This window comes from Neovison vison, chromosome 10 (assembly GCF_020171115.1).
Source record: "Neovison vison isolate M4711 chromosome 10, ASM_NN_V1, whole genome shotgun sequence".
NCBI classification, from domain to species: domain Eukaryota; kingdom Metazoa; phylum Chordata; class Mammalia; order Carnivora; family Mustelidae; genus Neogale; species Neogale vison.
The window spans coordinates 7,141,245-7,167,548 of record NC_058100.1 but is presented as its reverse complement, the minus strand read 5'-3'; the positions used below and the strand labels follow the sequence as shown (position 1 = coordinate 7,167,548).

Genomic DNA, 26,304 nt, shown 5'->3' with positions numbered 1-26,304 from the left:
TTATTTTTGTATATAGTGAGAGTAAAAAAATCAAAAAATGTTTTATTTTTATTTTTGTTTCTATAGTGATATGTACTTCATAGGTAGTTATGAATGTCAAATGAGCCAGTGTGGTTTGTGTTTAATATGTTATGCTCGATCGTCACTATCCATGTAAAACCCTGAGCAGAGGGCTCTTTACCCTCATCTCTCAATGACTCTATGCAGGCTACTCTGTCTGCATAGCTTCTATGTCCAGGTCATACAGTGAGGTTTTTATAAAGTTTATTTTGCCAATGGGGAGTCTAATACAGAGAGTGATGAGAACTGACCTATTTGATGCACAATCTCAGATTCCTGGTTCTGAGCTGGGTCTCCTAGAATAATAGTTTCCAAGCTGATTATGTATCAAGATCATTAAACATAGATTTTTTTTTAAAGATATCCATCCCCCAAACACCAAATCTTTAGAGATGGAGAGTGGAATCTGTCATTTATGTAAAGTTTCCCCAATTTCTGCTTCAGACATGAGTTTTCTTTTGTTCTAGATCAGGTTATCTATAACTGAGTAAAAGTTCACATAAAATCACCCCCAAATACTGGTATCCTTTTATGAGAGAGCCATTTTGAGGTGGTTATTTAAAAGCAGTACGATTTTAAGTCATCAAGACCCGAAGAGCTCTGGGTTCAAACTAACCTTACCTTAGTCCCGAGTTTGTTGTTTATTGGTGGTGAGATCTGGAGTGAATGAGTTGAGTGCACTCAACTCTGAATAGCTTTATTAACAGGCAAAATGGAAATATTGAAAGAGCTGAATGGAGTTACAAATGCAAAGCACAAATCCCAGTGCCAGGTTAAACATCAGCCCTCAATAAGTGAAAACTATTATTATTACTTAAAAATATAGACTAGAACATTTACCTTTAATTACCATCCTACTTGCTTTAATTTTTCCTTTTTTTTTTTTAAGATTTATTTATCTGACAGAGAGAGAGAGATCACAAGCAGGCAGAGAGGCAGGGAGAGAAAGAGGAGAAAACAGGCTCTCTGCTGAGCAGAGAGCCCCATGCAGGGCTTCATCTCAGGATGCGGAGATCATGGCCTGAGTCAAAGGCAGACACCCAACCCACTGAGCCACCCAGGTGCCCCAATTTCCCTTTGTTTTATATGGGTTTCTCTATTTCAACTTAAGGTTATTCGTTAGATTCAAATTTCCTATAGCATTTCATCCTGAAAAATAAATAGTGCTGTGAGCTTACTTTCAGTGCTTATTTTTAGTGCTGAAGTCATACAATCCTCAACTTCTCAATGATCGGTGTGCTGGAAAGCCAATCAGGGAACAGCATGGAAGGCAGGTATGGAAAATGTCCCACCTGCCATCTATAATTGTTCCATGGACTGAGTACAGACATCAGTGGGGATGTAGAAATTAAGGAGGCAGCTGAGCAGGCTATGTGGGCATGCCAGTAACAGTACTAGTGTAGATTTAGTTTGGTCTTAGAAGTCCTGATTATCACTCCAGGGACAAGAGTCTCTTGTGTAGGTCAGGAGAGAAGGGTCTAAAGGAAACGCAGAGTGGAGAGTTACACAGTTGGAAGTGAGATGTTAGAACTTTACAAGAAATAGAAGACGTAAGTGAAATGAATCAATCAGAAAAAGACATTCTCATATGATCTCTCTGATAAGAGGAATTTGAGAGGCGGGGGGGGTGTGTCATGGGGGGGAAGGAGGGAGAAAAATAAAACAAGATGGGACCAGGGAGAAAGAAAGACCATAAGAGACTCTTAATCTCAGGAAACAAACTGAGGGTTGCTGGGGGTGGCGAGGGGAGGGATAGGGTGGCTGGGTGATGGACATTGGGGAGGGTATGTGCTACGGTGAGAGCCGTGAAGTGTGTAAGCCTGATGATTCACAGACCTGTACCCCTGGGGCAAATAATACATTATATGTAAATAAAAAAAGAAAAAAAGAAATAGAAGAGGCAAGCAGAAAAAGGAGCTCACCAAGAAAAAAAGTGAGATTAGTAGAAGGAACTTTCAGAGAAACATTTTTTTAAGGGGAGAGTGATCAATTAATGCACTTTTTCTGAGTGATCACCTAGTAGACAGAATTTTAGGCTTGTGTGTGAGAGAGTATAGCAAAGAGCATGGGTACTGGGACAACATTGCCGTGGGACCAACTCCTGGGTCCTCAGTGTATAAGCTGTGTGATCTTGGGCAAGGTACTCGCCTTTCTGTGCCTCAGTTTATCACCTCTAAAAGGAGAGTGATAAATTTTAGTGCCTCTTCTCCATAGGGTTATTACATGCAGTAAATAATTTCATACACATAAAGAGGTATATTAGCTGAGAGTAAACAATAAAAGTTAACTATTCTCTGCTGTGGGTATAAACAAAAAGATTATATGTGTTTATAAAAGCATATTAATTTTGTTGCATGTAAATTCATATAAAATATATGTAAGTTTTCACTGTATGTATAGAAGAGATACAGAAACACTCTGTTCATACCCTATCAACTTCTTTTTTTTTAATCCTCTTTTCTCTGTAAAGTGGCTTCAATCAGCTCCTTCTTATTCTGATTATTTCACCCCCAACACATAGCACAAAGCTGGGAGAAATATCCCTGCATTTTCCACAAGGAAAATGGCAAGATTACAGTAAAGCCTTAGAGGTTCATGTGCACACTCAGTGTATGGGTACTGTTCATGGCAGCAGCCTGACAGATCACTTTCCGATTTGCATCCAGGGCTATGTGAAACCAAAGGCAGTCACTCAGTCAACAAATAGTCACCTTCCATGTATTAGGCTCATTACTTAGTGCAGAGATTATAAAATCAAATGAGACATGGTCGGTAACCTTGAGGAATTGGCCGGGTAATTTGGGAGACACGCTCATAAATCAGTGGTTACAGGACACTGTACTAGTAGCACTGAAAACATGACAGAATATCAAGGGAAGCCTCGACATCAGATAAACAATAAAGTCCTGTCAAAGCGGGGAGAAGGCTTCTCACTGTGGATAGGTCTTTTTTTTTTTTAAAGATTTTATTTATTTGACAGATTGAGAGAAATCACAAGTAGGCAGAGAGAGAGAGAGAGAGGAGGAGGAAGCAGGCTCCTCACGGAGCAGAGAGCCCGACATGGGGCTTGATGCCAGGACCCTGGGATCATGACCTGAGCCGAAGGCAGAGGCTTTAACCCACTGAGCCACTCAGGCACCCCCCACTGTGGATACGTCTTGAGTTGAGTTTAAAATGAGCAGTAGGAGGAGGCTGCATGAAGAAGAAGGATGGAAGACCAGCTGAAACAATCATGAGAGGCAATTAACAACATGCCCCATCAGGAAGCACAAATCGTTACAACTGGATCAGCAGAGGGGTCATCAGAGATGAGGCCAGGGGGCTAGAGAGAGTTCAAAATCATAGTCTCAAAGCTCGCCTAGAGAGTTGAGAGCATTGAGGATTTTCTCTCCCTCTTCCTGAGAGGGAGAGGTCAAATGTGTCTCTCAGAGCTAACTGGTGTTTAGGAAGAGGGATTCAGAGGATATAAGACTGGAGGTGGAGAGACCAGAAGGCAGTCAGCCTGGCCACATAGGACGGTGGCCTGGAGGAAGGCCCTGCCTTGGTCACACCAGTAGAAAGGCAGGAATAGGCTTTGAATGGTCTTACCCAGAGGAATTCTGCAGAGCAGGGTAACTACTGGGTGTGAGAGAGAGAGAGTGAGGAAGAACCAGGGGTCATTCTGTCGTTTCCAGTTCAAAGGGTCCCATGTAAGGGAAGGTGTCCCCAAGATAGGAATGGGAAGAAGAGTTGATCTAGAACTGGCAAACTGCTCTAGCAGTTCTCCTTTCTAACAGCACAAAGTCTGGAATTATTAGCAGCATGGCAAGGGTAGCAGAAAGTACCAAGTCCTACAGAGGAGAGATGGGAAGAGAAACAGGGAGGCAGAGCATATAGTCATGGTGGTCAGAGAAGGAATGAGCAGGTCTTGTCTTTGACATGACAGAGCTAGGATTTATTTTCCATCACATGTGGTTGCCTGACAGAATATAGTTACTCAAAAGCCAGATGGATTGGTGGAATTGTCTGGGAATTTTTCAAATAATTCTTCTAAAATATCAACAAAACTCTTGCTTTACTTTCTTCAAAAGCAATGTCCCCCCCAGTTGATCCTGAAGAGTGACTCTCAAGAGGTCACCTCCCCACACCCCTGCTAATTCCCATGGTCTAAGTCACTGCTGATTGGCACATACTGTTGACTTGACCAGACTCACATTGGGGGCAATTCCCTTTAACCTAGACCCTGCAGTCATTGCTAGCTTCCCTCCCCCGGGGGAGCAGGAGCAATGTGACCAGGACCATGTGCCAAACGCCTGCTTCCCTCTGGGGTCCTGTCGGTGTATGACCTCTACAATGGCTGAATGACTTGCAGTCCCTGTAAAATGTCACCCCAAAGCAGTGACGCACTGGAACCAAGGGAAAATTAACCTGTTCTTCTATCCTTTTCCATTCTTCCTTTAGGTTTGTTTGTTTGTCTGGTGAGTTTTTTTGGCTGGGCTGGGGGCGGGGCATTGGTTAAAGACTTGCTCTGGATCTGGGAAATTTAGAGGGAGCAAACGGAAACTAAAAAGTCATCCTTAGAGAAGAAACTGACCGAGTATTTATGCCCTGCTTCCCAAACTCTCTTTTCAGTAGTCCCAAAGAGGCCTTCCACCTGCCCCAGCTCAGACAGAGCACAGAGACTGCCGGGCAGCAGCAGGATGCTATGGGATGGGAGCCACCCAGATGCCAGCACAGGTGACTGTTTGGCAGTCTGTCCTTCCTCACAACATGTGTATTATTTCTGTTTCTTCTACTCGATCTTTCATGGTACATCCTTTCATGTTTTCTATCCCTTCTGGTCTTCCATTTCTTTTTACCTCTTCTCACCATTCTACTTCCATTTCTTCCTATTAGGATCCCCTTCTTCCTTCTCCTCCCTCTTTTCCCCTTCTCCTTAACTAGAGTAATTAAACATGTTTACTCTGGGGGCAGATTTCTGGGTTTGGCCAATGCTCTGCCTTTTTTTTTTTTTTAATGTATGATCTTGGGTAAATTTCTGAACTTGCCTGTGTCACATTTTCTCCACCCACAATGGAAAGCCACTTACTGTATCTCCCTCAGAGTTTAGGTCTGAGACTTAGATGAGATCATGGAAAGCACTCAGCATAGACTTGTAATAATAAGCCTACCACAGATGTAAGATGCTACTATTAAGTTTTAGCTTTCCTTTGGAAACCCAGTTCTCTCTCCAGACACTACTGACCTCCACTGATGTGCTTCAGAAATTCCATAGTCCTTGGTCTCAGCTTGGCCATTATCACTTGGGATGCAAAATCTTAAAACATTGGATGTTATTCTTAGGTGAACACTCCCTCAATCACCTCACTCAATTCTGCCTCTATTCTGTACCACAAAAAGGTCAAAACCCAGTATTTTCCTTTCTCATGTCATATTTCTGTGTGACATCCAGAAAGCAATGCATATTAACACCACAGTTTTTAATGATGAACAATTTAGTGGCTATCACGCAGTTCAGTGGCCTAAGCAAACTCATGTATTGAATTCAGTAGCTGATTCAGTGAATGGAGCCCTTTTGTTTTTTCACTATGCTTTTCAGTCTTGGCAGTTACATGAGCCAATTTATCTGGCTGGCTTGCTCAGCTGATTCTTTTTTTTTTTGGTCCACATGTTGGGCCTAGGCTGATGGATAGTGAGTTTTCCCTGAGAATGGCTCTTTTTGATTTTTCTTTCTACTTTCCACCTTCTATCATCTCATTTCTAATTCTGAACATCTAAGCATTATTAACTTGGAGTGCTGGGACACAGCCTGGCACATCACAGGTCATGGAGTCTCTACAAAGTCAAGTTTTGTTTGCAAATTGTTATAATGTAAAGGAACCCCCTCATCCATACCCTTGTGCCTGCCCCCACATAATAAATTGACAACTACATAGTTTAATGAAGAACATAATTTCTGCATTTCTCAGGTTAAGAAATGTTCTGCTGCAGTAACAAACAGTCTTGTAAACAGATGACTTAAATCAGCAATGGCTTATTCCTCACTCAGTTGATATTCTGAAGTGAGTCAAGGGGTCCTTCATCTCACTGCTACACAATCTGAAACATATAATCTCCATGGTTGCCATGGAAGGAGAAGAGAAAGATGGAAATGCATTTGACTCTATTCCTGACCATATAGGTTTGAAAGTGATTTTTAAAAATTTCTATTTATTTTTTAATTTCTATTTATTTTTTAATTTCTATTTCTATTTCTATTATTTTTTTTAATTTCCAGAATTCATCGTTATGCACCACACCCAGTGCTCCATACAATATGTGCCTTCCATAATACCAACCACCAGGCTCACCCAACTTCCCCACCTCTGCCCCTTCAAAACCTTCAGACTGTTTTTCAGAGTCCTTTGTCTCTCATTGATCATCTCCCCCTCCAGTTTCCAACTCCCTTCTCCTCTCCATCTCCCCATGTCCTCTGTGTTATTTCTTATCCTCCACAAATAAGAAAAACCATATGATAAATAGACTCTCTCTGCTTGACTTATTTCACTCAGCATAATCTCTTCCAGTCCCGCCCATGTTGATACAAAAGTTGGGTATTAAAAAAAAAAAGTTGTGTATTCATCCTTTCTGATGGAGGCATAATACTCTATAGTATATATGGATCATATCTGCCTTATACATTTGTCCATTGAAGGGCATTTTCGTTCTTTCCACAGTTTGGCGACTGTGGCCATTGCTGCTATAAACATTGGGGTACAGATGGCCCTTCTTTTCACTACATCTGTATCTTTGGGGTAAATACCCAGTAGTGCAATTGCAGGGTCATAGGGAAGCTCTATTTTTAATTTCTTAAGGAATATCCACACTGTTTTTGAAAGTGATTTTCTGCTCCCCATCTGTTTGTGTGTGGGTACTTGGTAAATGCTCAAGTCTCTGCCATCCTCTGAGAAGGGATGACTCAGTTCAAATCCCAGCTTTGCTCCTTGATGCAGCTTGACCTTGACAAGGTCTTTCTTAACTTCTCTGTACCTCAGTTTCCTCACCTATAAAAATCAGGAGATGTTTTGCAGAGGCCATGCCCATAACTGGCATCTGTATCTTAGGGTTGGTATGAGAATTAAATTTATTTCTTATATGCAGTGCTTAGGATAATATCTGACGTATAACAAGCAATAATAAGTGTTTTTCAAAACATGGTCCTTGATCACAGTCAGAAAGAGTTTGCACATATGTGTTATTTATTTCATGGCTGACCATCAAGAAGAAAGGATGGGCAAGGTGGAGATTAGAGACAAGCATACTGCTCAGAGTCGCTAATAGCAGTGACTTGAATTCCTCTGTCCATACTTGGAAGATGGTACTATATAAAAGCGGCAGCGATCACACACTCACAGGTAGTCTGGCACACCCACATGGGAAAGGGGAAGGACAGCCCTGTGTGTTCTGCGGGGGAGAAGGGGTTGTAAAACTTCCTTTTAAATATTTTTGATGAATTTGGATTGCTTTGTGTGTTTTTCTCGTCGAATGGTCCCTAATTTTCTTCGGGTCCCTGAAAGGATCTTTTCCACAAAATAGCTTGAAATCTGTGGTTCTTAATACCCTGTAAGCTGACTCTTGCAATGGGAAAGGTAGAATTCAGGAAATGGGTGTCTCATGCCTTAACAGACCTTGTACCCATGACTATGAATGGGAATATTCTTTTTTTTAAATTTTTAATTTTTTTATAAACATACAATGTATTATTAGCCCCAGGGGTACAGGTCTGTGAATCACCAGGTTTACACACTTCACAGCACTCACCATAGCACACACTATCCCCAATGTCCATAACCCCACCACCCTCACCCGACCCCCTCCCCTCAGCAACCCTCAGTTTGTTTTGTGAGATTAAGAGCCTCTTACGGTTTGTCTCCCTCCCAATCCCATCTTGTTTCATTTATTCTTTTCCTACTCCCCAAACCTCCCACTTTGCATCTCCACTTCCTCATATCAGGGAGATCATATGATAGTTGTCCTTCTCCGATTGACTTATTTCGCTAAGCATTATACCCTCTAGTTCCATCCACGTCATTGCAAATGGCAAGATTTCATTTCTTTTGATGGCTGCATAGTATTCCATTGTGTGTGTGTGTGTATAAATACACACACACATATACATATATATACACATATATACATACACATACATATACATATATATATGAGTATATATGTGTGTGTATATATGTGTGTATATATATGTGTATGTATATATATACCACATCTTCTTTATCCATGAATGGGAATATTCTATACCCCTTTTCTAGGGGACAGAATCTGTAAGGGGCGGGGGAGAAGGATTTTAAGCAGTTTGGGCAGGAATCTGTCCCTCAGGTATCTACAGCTCCTGTCCACCTTCTGAGTCTCCTCTGTTTCTGCCTTCTCTATTGGACAGATATTTGGAAGTAAGAGAAGGACAACTCTGAAAGGCGAATTCTCTTCCAATTCCATTCTTAGTCTCGACTGAGGACCTGCAAGTTCATCACCAGAGCAAAGTCTCTGGAGCCAAGTCTACCTCGACTCTGTGATGAGAGGAAGTCAGAGCAGTGGCAGGAACAGAAGAATATACATTTGTTTTCTGCTTCTTTCTCCAGATTCGGCATGGGAGACCGGAGACTGGACGTGAGCCATATTCTGTCATCGCCCTACACACTGCTGTTTCTCATCACACATTTTGTGGACCATTAATGTGTTTACAAGCAGAGAGTTTCATATGAAGCATTTATTTACCCTTATTATTAAGATGCATGTGTTTCACTGGAAGCATCAGCTTTGAGGCCTTTCAAGCACATGATAAAAGCAGGCATGCAAAGGGAAGGAGTATTCTGCCCACAGATCATGAGCAGGTAAGCTCAGCATGTCAGAGAGTCATAAAATAAGGGGAAAATACAATTGAAAAACACACTGGAAAATTGTATTACATAAAATAATTTACTTCTCATTCGGAATGACCTTCCGGACCTCTTTGTAAGACAGCAGCTCATGAGCACAGGTACAATCTGAAAGTCGTGACAGTTATAATAGGGCAAGATCAATAGAGTTACAAGTTTCAATCCTGGAGTCAACTAGAGACGAAACTACAGAACCAGGTATAATAAAAAGGACGTTGAGGAAGAACTCTGGGAATATGGAGTAAGACTGCCAGAGAGACAAGAAGGGCACAACAGAGAAAACCTATCTTTAATACAGTGACATTTGTATAGATACACTCTGGTGTTTTCACTCTGCAACCCAGTCTGTTGGCTTAAAAGCCACAAGGTGCTCACGCATGTAATTTATGCTGAAGAAATCGGTACAATTGGCATGCGTGAGTGTGTGTGTGTGTGCGCGCACTTCAAAGGCTGTAGTTTTAGAAGAATGAGAAGAAAATTACTTCCTGGCCATTCATTAATAATTCAGGTGATATCCTGCACCTCCATTTATAAAACAATACAATAATAAAAACATTGTAGAAAACAACATCATAAATAACATAAATGAGAAATTTTCAAGTATTTCACGTGCCTTGAAAAGTTCCAAACAGTAGTTCTAACAATTGGTATCTTATTTTTCTGTTCTTCTTTTTTTTTTTTTCCTTCTTTTCCTCTCTCATTTAGTCTCAGAGCCTGGAAAGAGATATGTGCAGCCCTGATGTCTGGTGTGGAATGAACAAGCTCCTACTTTCAAAAGAGAAACTTGTGAGGGCTTTTCAGTTTGTAAAAATATGTTTGTCCTTTATAAAATACAATCCTTCCCACCCTGCTGGTTCGTAAGGGGAGGTATATAGCCTGGAGCCATTATAGGGAAGCAACCAACCAAACCCACAGTGAGGTAAGGAGCCTCAACTGATGGCTGAAGTCCTCAGGAAAAAACAAAATGAGGAGAGCACCTTGATCAGGAAAGAGAAAAGATGAGAGGATAAGACTATTAACTTTGAAGTTCCATGCCTTCACTCAGCCAGGATCTTACAACAGGTAGAGCTGGCGGGGCCCTAGCTCCCTGTCTTCATTCAGCTCAAGCATCTTCTCTCCTGACTCCCGTACCAGCCCGGCTGCTGATAACCACATACCAAGCACTCGGGCAGAGAAGGGGAGGCCAGCAGCTTCAGGACTGAAAAGTGCCAACAGTAATAACCAGCTCAAGACAGAACTGTGTCAGCCAGGCATAAGATTCTTTATGATATTGGCTCTTTAGAATACTGTTCAACGTCGAGGCTGTCAGTGGTTGAACTATGCATGGAGTCCCTTGAATGCGTCTCCAACAAGACCTGTGGAGTTTACAGAATCAACTTTCCACAGATTAGCCTTTTTGTCTTGGCCTACACGGCAACTGGTTCTATTTTCCTGTTTGATTGCAGGATGAAAGACCAGGGATCAGTACATGCATGTAGGTATGTACACACACTCCAGTGATGAGCACCTAGGGTCTTTCCTATCTATTCTTGCAGAAATATATATGTATATATACATATAGACGTGTATACATAGAATGTGTACCTATGTGTGCATGTAAATATATGTATACATATATTTACATGTATACATGTATACATGTATACATATATTTACACACACACATAGGTACACATAATAGATCAACCATATCTTAACATCTAGAGTTGCAGAAAGTGCCAACAGAATACATGTGCTTGTGGATGTCACATGAAATGTACCAACCAACCAACCTGAGGTCAGGCCACTGGGAGAAGAGAACTGCGACAGTCTTTGGAAAGCCACCCCTCCAAAACCATTCTTTGGATACTTGCTCACGTGGCACCCTAAAGGAATTCTGGGAAATCTGGACTGGAAGGAGGTCCTGCCCTGATGGAAACCAAACACCAAAACTCGATCTACTTCTTACACAGGAGAGACTCACACATGGCAGGCAGCATGAACACTAAGCTACAATGTGGATAAAGCCCTGAAGCTTAATACAGATCGATATTTGGCCTCAGGTTTTCCAGGCATAGAGTCTTAACATCTCAGGCCTCCAGCACCCTGTGAGAATCAGGCGCACTGGGGGACCAGGGAAGGACAGTCTGCAGAACTCTTGGCTCCTTTCTGCTTCTCTGACCCAGCACTGGAAGAGTTAGCCAGGTCAAGATAGAATCGAGACTTGAGGAAGCGGCGGTATGAATCCTTTTCCATCAGGTTGAAAATCCTCTTCTGGGCCTCATCAAAGCAGGTTATCGTGGGCTCTAGCATGTTCCGGCTTGTCTCCTCCCTGGTGCAGGAATCCAGGTTTACCTGCAGGGCAAAGGCCAAGATGTATTAGATACACTGCCCCGTTGAGGATGGGAGGCCGCGTGCTTTGTGGTGAGTAATCTGTGTGCACCCTCCATACCCCAGAAATGAAAAGAAGAACAGTTAGCTCAACCCTGGTTCATGCGAGAGAGTGTAAGAAGCTCATCTGCCTCTAAGTGGGCAAGGCAATATATTTGTTCTTTCTCACAAACGGAAAGATATAACTCATTAAGGGAGATCATCTAAGGCATCTGGATGGAAGAGTTTCTTAACTGATTGATTTGGGATTATGGAGATTATAATGACCTCCTCCACTGTCAGATTTTTTTTTTTCCTTTAACTTAGGTGATCTGAAGATCCACACCACTGAAGACCACTCGCAGGAAATTTCACTAAGATCCAGAGAGCTCTCTGCCATGAAGACCTACCTCCTTGGTTGCCTGGACTGAGATGAATTCATTATAGATCTTTTTGGCCTTGGGACTTAGTTTAGAGGGCGATTTGATTTTCTTATACTCTTCGCAGCTAATCCAGAAGTCGATGTTCTCCTCACTGTATTCAGACTTCAAGAAAGCTTTGAAAGCTGCCAGCCCACCTGCGATGGAAGACAAAGATCCACCATAATCATAACACTAGCAGGCCTCTTGGGACAGTGTATTTCAGAGAAAGCCAAGGTGCTTGAAAAAATAAAGCATGGGGTCAAACAACCACTTTTTCTCCACTTTCTGGGGGCCACTTGGGGTCAGGTGACCTTAATCTGTTTGACATCTATTGGATCCCAGTTATAACTAGTGCTTCTTGCTCAAGGTTTGAAGTCTTAATGTTTCTGAAACACCCATGCAGCCACCAATTGCCAAAGTAAGTTTGAGAAAGAGAAACTAAAGCTGATTCCATAAGAAGTGTCCATATTTGGAACTTTTTCCGTCTACCTTTTCCCCATGTGGTGAGAGAGATGGTTTTCCACATGGTTTCTGTATGAACATCCCATTGTCTGTCACAAAGCTCGAGGGCATGGTAAAATTTCAAGCAGACTGGTTCTCCTGAGTCTGGAAGTCAGAAGAAACCCAACTGTGTCTGCATTTCCTATTAGATCAAATATAGTATGAGATACTTTGTCTATCTAGAGAGCTTTTGTCCTCATCCTAGTGGGGAAGAAAGCCGTCAGACTTACATTCATGGCTGATCAGGTTTTCCAGTGATTCGGCCCATTTTTTTACTTCCTCTTGGCTCACCCTAGAGACATTATAGAGAGAAAGAATAACTTGAGTTCCATGATACAAACTTAGGGCAAGAAATTTAAGTCCTGAAAACATGCAGATATTTTCTGTCCCATCCTTATGATGAGACCTGTTGTTGATTAAGGCAGTCTTTCCATTAATGCATGGACATTTCACATGAAAGTCCTGTCTTCATGAAAATGGATGCCACCTTGATCCACATCTAGTTTAACTAAGAACACAACTTCCTTTTTTCCTCATAGAACATCCTGACATTAAATAGTTAATACTCATTGGGTCTCCACAGAGGCCTTTTCTCTTACCTCTGGCAAACCACCACTTTGTCCTTCTTGCTGTGGGAAGAATTATGTTCACAGGAATCAGACTTCTGCAGCAGGAAACCTAGACGATGCTTCATATCTTTTGCACTGCACAGAAGAAGAAAAAGAATAATGCTAATTAGGCTTTTTAAAAGATACCTTAATGGCAGAGCTCAAAGAGTCCACTACTAGTAAAGGAGTAGGGGCAGTTTATTCAGGAAATGGGAGCTGAAGTCGCGTGAACTGTGAGGAAAAGGAGATCCTACTGCTGTGTCTGCCTCTGACTCACTAGGAAACAACAGCCCAGCCTGCTCTGTCTGCAACAGAATTCAGACCCTCAGTCGGCTGCAGGAGCCTCTTCTGTTAACCGGTCATTTTGACTGATGGAACGCTTTGGTGTTTTTAACAGAAACGGTGAAAACGTGACTGCTCTTTGGGTAATTTATGGGAAGGGGAGAGCAAGCAGTTAACTGCGGAACAAGGTGCCTTCCTGCCGCACGCCACCTTCTGGACAGTGGTTCCCGTTTCCACCTGCCTCCTTGCTAGCAGAGGGACCTACAGAGGCACCATCACCTGGGAAAGGGCTGTTCGGTCCCAACCTCACCTGAAGTGGTGCCAAGAGATTCACGTTATGGGATATTCATGGGGAGAGAGAAGTGGAGGGGGTGGTAAATGCCAATGTTCTCGCCAACATCAGAGCAACTTCAAGCTTGCTTCTAGAGAAATCTCTCGCTGCTGCTGCTTCTACTACTTTCCTGTAGAATATCTACACATTAAGAGCATTTACACTATAAAGGGCATCCAAGCCTTAAAAACAACAGAGAAGCAGGCAAGAGTCACCACCGCAGCTAGTGACTTTAATCAAAGCAGAGCTTCCAGCTTATTGCACTGTTTAACAGGTAGCTGGGGGGCAGCGGAGCACGTGACTTCCTCAGAAAGAAGGACCTTTTAATACGTTTTTAAGCTCAACTGTCTCTTTGTTAATGACTCTTTTGTTTGTATCTCTTTTATTATAAAAGCCAAGAAGTAGTTTTAAAAGAGCAATGTCACTTTAGAAGAAATGAATGACTAGACTTTTCCTCCTGAGAAGGAGAATAATAAAGTCACAAGGATAAAAAGACATTTTAGGATGGCTCCTGTTATATCGGTGGCCTATCAATGCGCCTTTCTCCAGCAAGCTTGAATTCCATTATGTTCCTGGATTGCCCCTAATATGAATGGTATTTTCTCTTCCTCACAAGACTGATTCCCTCCCCCCACCCTGTTTCTCCGACTGGTCAGGGGATGCAAAACCCTCCTCAATGAGAGCAAGATATAATCATGAAGGCTCGAGTGATTCTAAGATACATATATATCATGATTCTGTCAAAATATACCTCACTTCACATTTCCATGTGCTGGGTCAGGCCGAGATCTGAGTTATTGACCAATGCAAGTCATTGCATAAAGAGCTGGAATTATGCTTAGCAAGGATGTTACATTTGTCCTAATAACGCAATGCAACCATAAAATAAAAACCAGCATGACTTCAGAGGTGAGTCAGGAAGCTAGATTTGATGTGCACTTGGCCATGTACTGCCTACGTGACCTTGAGCAGTTCATGCCCTTCTGCAGTGATGTTAGTGGGTTGAAGTGTTGGAACAGTTGAAGTGTTGGAATAGTTGATTGGAAGTTGACCAGTGAGGAGATGGAAGAGTCATTGACCTTGCTGCTATACCGGTTACCTCCCCAGCTTAGCTTCTCAGCTCCTTGGACAGACTAGTGCAATCTTTCATCTGTCTCCCTAAATACTTACCAGGGCATAACTCTTTCCTGACACTCCTGTGTTTTGTGTGGTTGGTTTTACATAGGAGTTAACTGAAGCTTGGAGTAATTTGCTCCCTTCATCTCAGGATAGTAATGGTAGTAGTCAGTGGAACTTGCTCCATACATATTCCCAGCCGGACCCTCCTGCTTCATTTTAAAGCAGCCAAGAAAGTGCATTTAATAAAGAATATTGTTTAACACTCCTGAATGACAGAATATTTGAAAGGTATACTTCTAAGAAGTGCACAGGAGACTTGCTTTCTGGGATATTTCTACAGTCAGATTTAAGGTAATTTTTATTTGCAGGGAAGCAAGGGTGTAGTATACATACAGACTGACTTTCTGACTTTAACTGTAAGAATAAATAATATCATAGGCACTAGTCTTGTATTTTTCTTCAGCTGGCTAATATGTAAACAGTCTCCGAAAGCATTTATATATATATGTATATATATATACATATATATATATTTTTTTTTAATTAAGCCAAAGGCATATGAGGAGCCATGGATTAGTTTTACCTTTTTTAAAATCAAGAGACAATACATCAACAAAACAATATCTGCAGGATGAGATCGTCTATAGAACGCTTAACTGAATTGTTAGGATCAATACTTCTCAACCACCACTGGCATAAGGCATTTCAGGAACTGGGGGAAAGGGCAATAAGAAAAGGGAGGGTCTAATATTGGAACTCATACTGTATTGCCACACTTGCTTATAAGGACATAAACAGTAGAAGATACTGCAGCACCACACAGAAAACACAGTGTCTGTGATGTAGTCTAACCTCATATGGGCTATCTTCCCCTAAACCACCCCGCCGGAAAGCTCAGAGACACGATTCCACACACCCCAGTGATGCCATCACAGACCACTGCATTTGGTCCGAAAACAAGTATCATTTCTTCATTCGAACTAGCTCGGTGAGAAGATCAGAACAGCCCTCAAAACCGAAGTCATACAAAACAACACATAAGTGCCAACATTCAGAGGGGCACACTTCTCCAGTGATAATTCTGGGCTGATCTTGGAGGAAAGCTAGCAAGTTGAGCTCCCCCACCCCCAGACCACACTGTTTCTAATTCCAAAGAACTAGGTCAGTAAGGAGTATAGGTAAGTAACTAAGAAAGTCAATCAGAAAGTTTAACGTGGTGAGTGGCTGAAAATAATCTTACCTCCTCAGGCAAGAAGCCGGCAGACCTGCAAGTCCTTTGCACATCTTGTTCGGTGTGGGATTCGCAAGCTGGGGAGGAAATGCGGCAAGAAGAGCTGTGGCTTGGGTTTTGAGCGCCCTTGGCCTTTCCCCGGGAGAAGATGCTGTCAGACTCGGAGCCTGCAGGGGTCCCTTTTATAGCCCAGCGGCGGCCGCTCAGCCAATCAGACGGCAGCCCTGAAACCACCGCCCCGCAGCCGCCTGGCCAATCAGACGGCAGCTCTGAAACAGCAGCCCCGCAGCAGCCCCCACCGCACCGCCCCCCCCGCCCCCCGCGCCGGGGCGGCGAGAGTTACGCGGGGAGGCACTGACGCATCACCCAGCAAAGTGAACAGCCTGAGACCATCCTCTTGCGAAGCGGGCGAACAAAAAAGAAAAATGTGTTCCCTGTCTCTGCCGATGTCGGTCTGGGGTTTTGGATTTCTGGAAAAGGCGAGGGGGAGGGGAGAGAGTTTCAAATGTTAGGAAACATTGCTTTATTCGTTCTTCTTGTAAAAACAGTGTCCAGGCAGGTTGCCTCTTGGAAGGAAAGGCGCCCGCGGGAGTTCGTGAGCTCATTTTGGGACTGAATCTCAAGGCGCTTCCTTTTTTTGCATTAGAAATAGCTAATCCCACGTGGTCCAAGATCTCATCCTCACTATTTCCAGAGGGGATTTGGCAGGACGGCGGTTTCCAGGTCTCGATTTGCAGAAGTTGCCTTTTGGGTTGTCACATTCTCGCAGGGGCGCGGAGAGGCATGGCTGGAGAGCAGAAGGTTACAGGCCTTGGCGGCACAGAAAATTAGCCTGGGGACAGTGGATTAGCCACATCTGTAATCAGCCCGACTGTGGAATACTTTTCTGGAAATCTTACTGAGAACAGGATTCAGCCTAGCACTGATGGTCTTCCTCACACATGCAAGCCTCCTGCCAAAAAGCTGCAACACAGTCCTGGAGAAACAGAGGAAGGAGTAAATGAACAAGTACAAAGACACTTTCTTATCCGCTAATGGACTTATTATCTTATTATGTCTTATGGATTCACGTCTTCAAACTGGTACATGACAATATTGAAGAGAGACGGAGACAGACACACACAAAAAAGGAGGAGGTGGGGTAGGAGGAGGAGGTCGGAGGGGGAGGAGGAAGAGGAGAAAATGAAGAAAATAGGCAATTGGCATATGTATTACCAGGCTTCAGAGTGAACATAGGATTATATGACCCTGCAGGTGCTTCTGAGCACCTGGTTAATATCTTTTGCACACAGCATGACAGACTGAACGCCTCGGAGAACCAAGAAGGAAACAAGAACGTTTCCTTCTTGTAGTCCTGGCTCCAGTGGCCACACCAGAGTGACAGAGGGGTCCCGCCCATGCAGGAAAGCTATGCATGGAAGAAGGGAATGAATTGCTATGTCAGATGCAAACAGCTCTCCTTTTTTAAGTAGATAGGCTCCTGATCACCAGATATAGTGACTGTACTTTACATATGAGAAGCAGGGGCATCAAATGGTTTAGATGGAAAAGACAAAAATAGATGGGTTCCAGGGAGATGCAAAGGTACCCTAGAATATAGAGAGGGAAGTGACAAAGAGCAATGTGTCTACCTTACAGATGACCCTAGACATCCCACACTGCCCACCCCATTACCCCAGTCCATGGTTCTCAGAGCAGGGAGATAGCAAAGGAAAAAGAAAATGATAGCATGGCCATAATTTCTAGAAGATGTATTTAAATTATAGGAAAAATTATCTGGCTTTCTCCAAGTTAGATAGGAAAAAAATTAGATTAACTACAGACAACTTTTCCTTAAGGTTTAACATGGAACAGATACATTGTGTGTGTGTGTGTGAGAGAGAGAGAGAGAGAGAAGTGGACAGTTGTCCTTGGTTGTGTTGGAGAAGGAGACACAGTGCAATGCAGAATGGCCGAGGCCATCAGACCAAGGAAGGTAGGGAGATGGGCTAGTCAGAATTGACATTAAAGAGTAGAGAATAACTAAAAGCGAAAAACCAGGGCCTTCTTTATTTACCTAGGCTCCGAAGACAGTGATCATTCAAATAATTTGATTTTAGGAACATGAATGAAGACCTTGAACCTGGGTCAAAGAGAAGTGTGACTGGTCATAAGTTAAATACAAATAGTGCCAATAGATAAGCTAGATGGGATTCATGGTCATCTAGGCTAACTCCTTCATTTTACCAACAAGGTAAATGAGAAGAAAAGTGATTTGCCAAGATCTCGGCTTTTTACTGATAGAACTGGTTTCTTGAAACTAGGTGGTGTGGATTTTCTACTGGCTATAGTATTATTAAACTATCATATCAAATGAGATAAACTATGTAAACAGAGATATTTGTAAACTGTAAAGTGCTAGGCAAATATTGTTTATTGTTAGATTATATACAGCAGATAACAAAATGCAATATTAATTTTAGGTATTTCCATCAAGGAGATTCTGTCTGATTTTCTCTTGGTCCCTGACAGCAAGGAACCACATTGCTCTGGTTCTTTATTAAATCCAGGTCTTTTCATCTGTCAAGGCATTTCATATTATTTCACTTCTTTAACTGTAATTTCTTAATTTCTTAAGAGTTTTAATATTTCAAAGGATGTTTGGGAAAGCTTTATATAAGTTAACTTATTTTACACTGTGGGACTGGATTATGTTTGAGGAGGCAAAGACGGGTACATCATGATACCTTGACAATTTTCCGCCCTCTTTCTCTGACATGCACAAAGCCTTTTGTTCTGTTATTCTGTGATTTGTCATTCCTGAATGATTCTCGGGAGGTGGAACAGCTCCATTCTCAAAAGACCTGCTTTTTATTTATTCGTTGATTTAAGACCTGTCTTTTGAGCACCTACTCTGTGACAGGTTCTGTCTGAAGAACCACAAGCAGGCAAGTCCCCACCCGAGCGGAATTTCCACCCAGGTAGAAGGAGTCAGCAAATAAACGTAATTCCAGATTTTAACCCATGCCATGAAGAAAATAAGCAAGTGATGTCACAGAAAGAAACCGACTGGCAAGGAGCTCATTTAGCCAACGTGCTCAGAAAGGCCACTTTGAAGAGGTGGGATCTGGAGTGAGAGCTTTCATGGTGAAAGAAGGCCTACAGTGGTCCCATTTTACAGATTAGACATGGAGGGTTTGAGTAACTTACCTGAGGTTTATATATCTATAAGGTGGTGGTGACAGGAGGTCAACTCAGACAGTCCAGGGTGTCTACTATTATCCTCTATGCTACCACGGCCACGAAGGATGAAAGTGTACCATTTAGAGACCACAGAGATGTTGCATGTGACCATGGCTCTGGGGCAGAGGGAGAGAGAAATGAAGCTAGATGGGCACTCTGAGACCCGAAGGGTGTTTCCGGTCACAATGAAGACCAGATTTCATCCTGTAGTTGGGGGGCTAGGTGAGGTATTCAAGCAGATCACAATATGCTCTAGAAGTAGAACTTGGGAAGCAGTGTTAGGGAGGGAGAGAGTGGCAGAAAGTTTGAAGTCTATCCCAGTAGTCCAGGTGAAAGAAGATAATGGTAAAAAACACTGCTGGCCAAGGATGGTGAGCATCAAAAGCGGTTATATGTGGAAAAGCACTCCTTAAACTGAATGCTTAGCATCTGGAAGGCATTGTGGGCCCAAGCTCTGTAAACTGTTTCCTACTGAGGGACATCAAACCACACTGGATGTGAGCTGTATGCAGTCCCCAGGTAAGTTTCTAATTTCCCCACCCTTAGCTCAGGGAGAACAAGAGAAAACATTGCTCAAGCTCTTCTGAGATCTGAAACAAAGAAAGAAGCTTTTGTGGCAGGCACAGGATTCTTCTCCTCAGTATTAAGAAGGGGACCCTGTGAGGGCAGGATAGAGACCAAGGCTCAGCCTTAGTCAACATTCATACCATCTCAGATCACAATTTCCTCTCAGCTGTTAGAACCATGCCCTTCCCCCCTTAATAGTTGACTACAAAGGCCGGGATGTCAGTGAGTGTTCAAGTTATTGATTTAAGGCCCAAAAGCAAACATAACCAACTGGAGAGTGCTGTACACCAGGGAGATGAACAGGCACTTCCCCAGTGTCTCCCTTTTGGGAAAGGTGTCTTAACTCTCTGCATCAAGCTTGCTGGTCACATGCAGGAAATCAGAGCCCTTCACCCTGACACTAGACTAAAACCAGGTGAGGTATGGCTCGATTTCCCTTGGATGGTGTCACACTTAATGAACTGAGGGAAACATCTTTCTTTCCTAAGAAGTAAGGGAAGAACCAAAATATCCTTATCCCAAAGATTTCATCTTTCTTATGCAGAGCTTAGCCCAAGATAGAAACAGGAGTTTCATAAGACTTCATTTAAAATGTGTAAATGGAAAGAGATGACATGGTATCCTGGAATGTGCTTGAACTTCGCCGTCAAGCTGACTTGGATTCTAATAATAGCTCTTCCCCATGCTGGCTGGGTGGTCCTGCAAGCTAGGGTAAACGTTCTGAATTTCAGCTTCTTCTTGTGTCAAATGGGATAATACTATATGATCTGGTAGAGGTGCTCAGTAATATTTGTTGAATGAATATTGTTAGGATTATATGATACAATGTATGCAAAAGTTATCAGGAATACTTAGGAATTGTAACTATTATTATCAGAAATGTATTACACATTTTATATGAATTAGCATTGTGATCATTATTCATCTCTTAAAAAAAAAAAAAAAAAAGCATGGGCTCCCACTTGCCTTCATATGAAAATGTCAAATTCCTGACATGACCCTCCAGGACTTTGATGCTTGGACCACAGCATACCTTTCATCCCTCCTTCCACTCTTTTCATCATATTCATCCCAGACTGTTGAGGATTCCCCACTCATGGGTGTGTCTTCCCTAATCCGTGCCCAGGCTGACGCTGTGCCATCACCTGGAATACTGACACAATTCCCTACCTGTCGAACACTCTTCCCCTGCCCTCCATCCTAACCCATTGCTACCTCTTCTGTCCTCTGCCAGCACTGTGCTTGCACCCAACCTCTATCTAAATTCTCTTTAAATCTGTGTTACCTTTGTTTGTAATGTTCATGCAAACCTTTATGTTCAATGTCTTCTGCGGGTCTGAAAATGTGCTCACTCTGGAGACATTAATCTAACAAACAAAGGGACACTTGTGGCACGGTTAAGTGTCTGGCTCTTGGTTTCAGCTCAGGTCATAGTCTCATGGGTGGTGAGATTGAGCCCTGCAATGGGCTCTGTGCTCAGCATGGTGTCTGCCTCAGATTTTCTCTTCCCTCTGCCCCACCCCTACTCTCTTCTATCTCTCTCTCAAATAAATAAATAAAATTTTTAAAAATGTCTAGCAAATACATACAGATACCCTCTGTGTGCTCAGTGCCATGCTAGGCAGTACATTCAAGACCAGACTCTGCACTTTACCATCCTACATTCTGGTGGGGAAGTGGAGAGCAAAAATCTAGTATATAGGCAAATAAATAAAGTAATTATGAATTGGGATAAATGTTGTCAAGGAGAAAAAGAAGACCTACACTAAAGGATGCCTTAAGAAATAACAGGGGAAGCAGTCCTACTTCATATTAGATGAAGAAGCAAGACTTCTCTAAGAAGGTAATATTTCAAGTAGGACCTACAATATGGGAAGGTACCTGTTATGCAAATAATGGGGCATCCCAGGCAGAAGAGAGCAGATGTACAGGCCCTAGGCCAGAAAAAATCTGATGCATAGAAAAATGACAGGGGTTAGGATGTAGGGAGTAAAAACAAGAACAGCAAGATAAGGTTAGGCTAGGATACATAGATAGGAATCTACGTAAGGGGCTTGAACTTTATTTCCCCTACAATGTGAGGAGGTGCCATGTACATTATATGACTCACATTTCCTGGATCTTAGACTGTTTTATGGTAAATAGAACCCAGGGCATCAAGAGGTTGTGTAGAAAACTGTAGAAATTGTCTAGAGAAGGAATGGTAGGGGTGTGCAGCAGGCAGGAGGAGAAGACTCCATCCCAACACTGAAAAGCTTGCATTTTGGTGGTGGAGAAAGTCATTCAGCAATTAATTTCAGGAAAATATTAGACATTCACAAACAGGGACAATCATAGGTGCTTGGAGAGGAGAAGGAAGAGCATGAGGTGGTCATGGTAGGTGGTCACTACCTGAAAGGATAAGCATCCTTATTCGTCCACTTCACACATGAGGGACCTGAGCACAAAGAAGCTAAGTAATGTGTTTCATGGTGTCACAGCTACGAAATCATTGAGCAAGACTGAAGCTTAAGCCACTTGGTTCCAGAGACCATGCCCTTACCTCCTATGTGATACTGCCTCTCATACTGGTTGTGCTTCTCTGCCTGGCCATAAGCTACTAGAAGCCTCTCATCTCATGTGCTTGCTTGTTCCAATGATATTTTGCCTATATGCATTGTTTCTTTTCATCCAGGGAACTGGGGTGATGGGGTCAGCCTCTATCACACCAGTGAATTAAACTTCCCATGTCCACTTAAATTTAATGACTTTATTTATTTAAAATTATTTAATTAAGGTACAGCGGACATATAATATTATATTAGTTACAGGTGTGTAACATAGTGATTTGCAATTACATACATTGTGAAAGGCTCAGTATGATAAGTGTAGTCCCCATCTGTCACCATACAGTGTTATTACCATATTATTGATTATATTCCCCAGATGTAATGTACCTCCGTGGCTTACTTGTTTCATAACTGGAAGTTTGTACTTCTTGTTCCCCTTGTCTGTTTTGCCCTTCCTCCACCCAACCCTTTTCTCTGGCAACCACTGGTCTGATCTCTGTGTTTATGAGTCTGTTTGCTCATTGGTTTTGTTTTTCGGATTCTACAGATAAGTGAAATCATTGCCTTTCTCTCCCTGATTTAATAAATGCAATGACTTCAATCTTCACTCTTCAGTCACACTGTATAATTAACAAATCTAAGTGAAGGCAAGGTAAGAAAGAAGGAACAATCTGGAAGTCTTGTAAATTTATGTAGTAGTTCCCAATAGGATAAATTCCTCTGAGCATATGCCTTATTTCAAAAGTTTTCTTTTAATTTATAATCTTTTCTGTATTTATAATTAATCATTTGACTTGATAATTAAGGTGTAGAAAGTCATTATGTCTGTTTCTAGAAAGGTCAAGTTTTAAGGAAACACTGCATCAAAATCCTAAAATGAGAACCCACCTGGGGAACCCCTCTCAAGTTCCATCCATTTCTGAGCTCAGTCTCCCCCCAGCTGAAGGTCATCAGGGAAGCAGCTCTGTAATCTTGTAGGATTTCTGGCAGGGACGTATGTGTGAACAAGTAAACACACTTACTCATATCAATCCGTGGAGACAGCTGCCCCCCATCTCACAGGAAATAACAGTGGTTGAAATAGTATCATTGCGCCGAGGTGTTGACCCAGAAATATGGAAGGACTGTTCCACAATATAGAGTTCATGTGCCTTGATTGTTTGGGGGGAGTGTTGATGGGTTTTTGTTGAGCCATAAAATGGCCTCAGCCATTTCCTCTTGAAATAACCAATTTCTGTAACACTTCACAGTTTGCAAAGCACTTCTTCTGCATTATCTCATTTGCCTTTCAGATCAAACTCCGTATGTCCAAAATTGAGATAATTTTGCCCTCCAAAAACCACTCTGTCTCCAGTGTTTATTCCCGTCAATCTACTCTGGTGGTGTTTTTACTCTGCTCTTTCTCTCCTGGCCTTATTAACCTGGTTCAGACCCCCTTGCATGTCCTCTGGAACAGATGACTTCATTGCTTTTTTTTTTTTTCCAATTTATTTGAGACAGACAGAGAGAGAGAGAGAACAAACGGGAAGGGTGTCAGAGAGAGGAGGGAAGCAGACTCTGCTGAGCAGGGAGCCTAATTCGGGGCTCGATCCCAGGACCCTGAGATCAGGACCTGAACCGAAGGCAGACGCTTCCCCGACGGAATCCCCCACCTTTGTTGCTTTCGTAAGCAAGAGTGCTCCTGCTTCAAACGAACTCCTTAGGCAGAACATCAAAAAGGGAGCAGAATTACATGAAGCAACTGGAAGGACAGAAGAGCTTTCTGCCCCATCAGGTCATCTTCCGAAATCCCTGAAGCTTCACTGGACCAAAGCGTTGCCCATTTGTTCATTTGTTTATTTATTTATATAGTCTACATCTGCTTTCATGTGCTGGTGGCAGGGTTAGGCAGTTGCAATACAGACTATCAGGCTCACAAAGGCTAAAATATTTACTCTCTGGCCTTTCACAGAAAAAAAACAAAGCAAAACAACAAAAAACAGAGAACAAAACCCCATGCTGGTCGCTGGGCTAAAATGTAACCATAGGTCTACTGAAGCAGGTTCCCTATGAACTCTTCCTTCCTTATTCATCCATCCAGCACACTGCAGTGATAGCCTGCCTCAACAAGCTTGTGCCACTAACTTTCTGCAAAAGAAAGTTACAATTTCTTCACCCACACTACCCCACACTTGACGTCCAAGTACCTTCCTGACCTTAATTTCCAATCCCTTCCCAAACACTCTGAAGTATTGACTTTTCTCTCTCAATGGTCCATACTTTCTTATACCCAAGTCATTTTTATCTAGCAGAAGCCTTCTTGCTCATAGCCACCCAATCTCCAAACTTGAAATCCCTTCAGAAGAGTTAACTGAGCCCACAGTGAATAGAGACCTCCTTCCTTCAGTTCGCCAAAGTACTTTTGTCACTACCTATTGTGGCTTTGAGCAATTGCTGTCATAAGTGCCAATAACACACACACACACACACACACACACACACTCACACACACACACACAACTGGTGCTCTTTCTTTTACTGTTTTATAAACTCGCTGATGATAGGAGGCTGACCATATTCCATCCTTGCAGAACCTACTGGTACTATTCATCTTGCATTTAAGAAGCTTAAGCTAAAGAGGTGCTGAATGAATAAACCCATGATCCTGCAGAGTAGGAATTATTATACCATCCGTTTTACCAATGAGTAAACTAAAAAGGAAGATGTGTGTCAGTCAGGATAAATTAGATTCTACCACAGTAACATACAACCTCCCAAATCCAAATGCACTTAAAAGAACAAAGACTTGTTCTTGTTCATCCCATGTGTCCTTTCAGGCTGTGTTTGCTGTTGTCTTGAGTCTGAGACAAGAGCTCCATCTGGAATGCTGCTGGTGTTCTATGACAGCTTTTTCTTAGAAGTGATGTACATCAGTTCTGCTTATATGTCATCGGTCAAAGCAAATCACACAACCAAGCTTCGTGACCGAGGGGCAGGCCAGCATAATCTGTCCCCTAGAAGTGGCAGCAGATATTTCTAAATGCTAACAAGGTCTACCACAAGGAGGTTAAATGACTCGTCCAAAATCACACAGGGAGCGAGTGACAGGAAGTGAAAGGCAGTCATTTGATCTGTAAGTCCAGCTTCTCTCTTCACTCCATCATAAAGCAAACTGACGACCAGAGGGAATGATGTGGCGCCTGCAGAAGCAGCTCTGCGCTAGCCACTCAAACTGACCCACCAGCCGGGAACACTAGAAGGGGAGAAAACAAATGAGAACAGTGATGTCTTTAGGTCAGTTCCTTTAGCGTGTCACAATTGGAGAATCCACGGCTGTGGCTACGGATGGAAATACAGGAAGTGACAGCTTCTATTATTGCTGATTGCCTTAAGAGGCTGCTGGAAGCAGTTGGAATGCAGTAAATGGAATAAAGCTTCAGCTGCGTTACCCCGGCTCTAAACACCATTACCAGCGCTTGGGAACAGAAAGGCCTGCGGAGGCTGGATGGCACAGAAATCATGGGGACGTAGATCAGGCTGAGGGGCACTGTGCTCATGTATGTCTCCTTAAATGTACTCATCTTCCTATTTATGGCAAAAGGATTGGGATTTACTTCATATAAGCAGAGCAGATTTCTGGCCATTTTTATGGAGAATTCAGCAAGTAGTTAATTAGTTTCTACTATGTTCTGGGCACTATGCTGGACCCGAGGAACGAGACAGATATCATTCCTGACCTCACAGAGATGATAGTCCAGTACAAAATGCAGACATTGAGGGGAGTGAGAACAAAAAGAGAAGAACAGCGTTGTAGCAGACATTCTCGGTGCTCTGACAAGATCCTCCTGAATCCCTTTTGCTGTTTCTGTGAGCTCACCCCAAAATTTTGAATGTCTTCCCTTCTACTCGCCTGCACCTGACCTCGTCTTGGAGCACCAACTTCAGCATGCTGGAGCAGCTTTGGCAGCAAGCTCAGAAAGTGGGAGTTGCCTAGGAGTTTAAGTGCCTTCTCCCCGTGACTGGCAGTAGGGTGTGAAAGCCAAGCTCACTTGCTTTTCCAGGGAAGCAAAGCCAGAGCCATAATTCACACTACAGAGTTCCCCTGAAGCTGGGTCTTTGATGCAATTGTAGCCTTGCTAGGTGTCCCAGCCATGAGAAATCACCCCACTGGTGCA

General features: G+C 42.7%; 1 protein-coding gene across 2 annotated transcripts; it reads right to left on the bottom strand.

The window, feature by feature from the left end:
* Nucleotides 1-8,785: 8,785 nt before the first annotated feature.
* Nucleotides 8,786-15,958, bottom strand: RGS4 (regulator of G protein signaling 4). Of its 2 annotated transcripts, XM_044266765.1 has the most exons (5): nt 15,822-15,958; nt 12,841-12,945; nt 12,472-12,533; nt 11,729-11,895; nt 8,786-11,303 (listed from the first exon to the last, which is right to left on the bottom strand). In XM_044266765.1, the coding sequence occupies exons 1-5, from the start codon at nt 15,863-15,865 to the stop codon at nt 11,064-11,066; spliced, it is 618 nt and encodes a 205-aa protein (XP_044122700.1). In that variant the 5' UTR covers nt 15,866-15,958; the 3' UTR covers nt 8,786-11,063. The 2 variants fall into 2 exon arrangements, with proteins under 2 accessions (XP_044122700.1, XP_044122702.1); XM_044266767.1 differs by lacking the exon at nt 11,729-11,895 and having other exon boundaries at nt 11,233-11,303.
* Nucleotides 15,959-26,304: the final 10,346 nt, after the last annotated feature.

Bases quoted from the DNA above. Each gene is read 5' to 3' on its own strand.
- RGS4 (XM_044266765.1), bottom strand. From the start codon at position 15,865: ATGTGCAAAGGACTTGCAGGTCTGCCGGCTTCTTGCCTGAGGAG. The intron at 12,946-15,821 runs GTAAGATTATTT...TCTTCTGTGCAG, and splicing joins CCGGCTTCTTGCCTGAGGAG to TGCAAAAGATATGAAGCATC. The intron at 11,304-11,728 runs GTAGGTCTTCAT...TTTGCCCTGCAG, and splicing joins CAGTCCAGGCAACCAAGGAG to GTAAACCTGGATTCCTGCAC.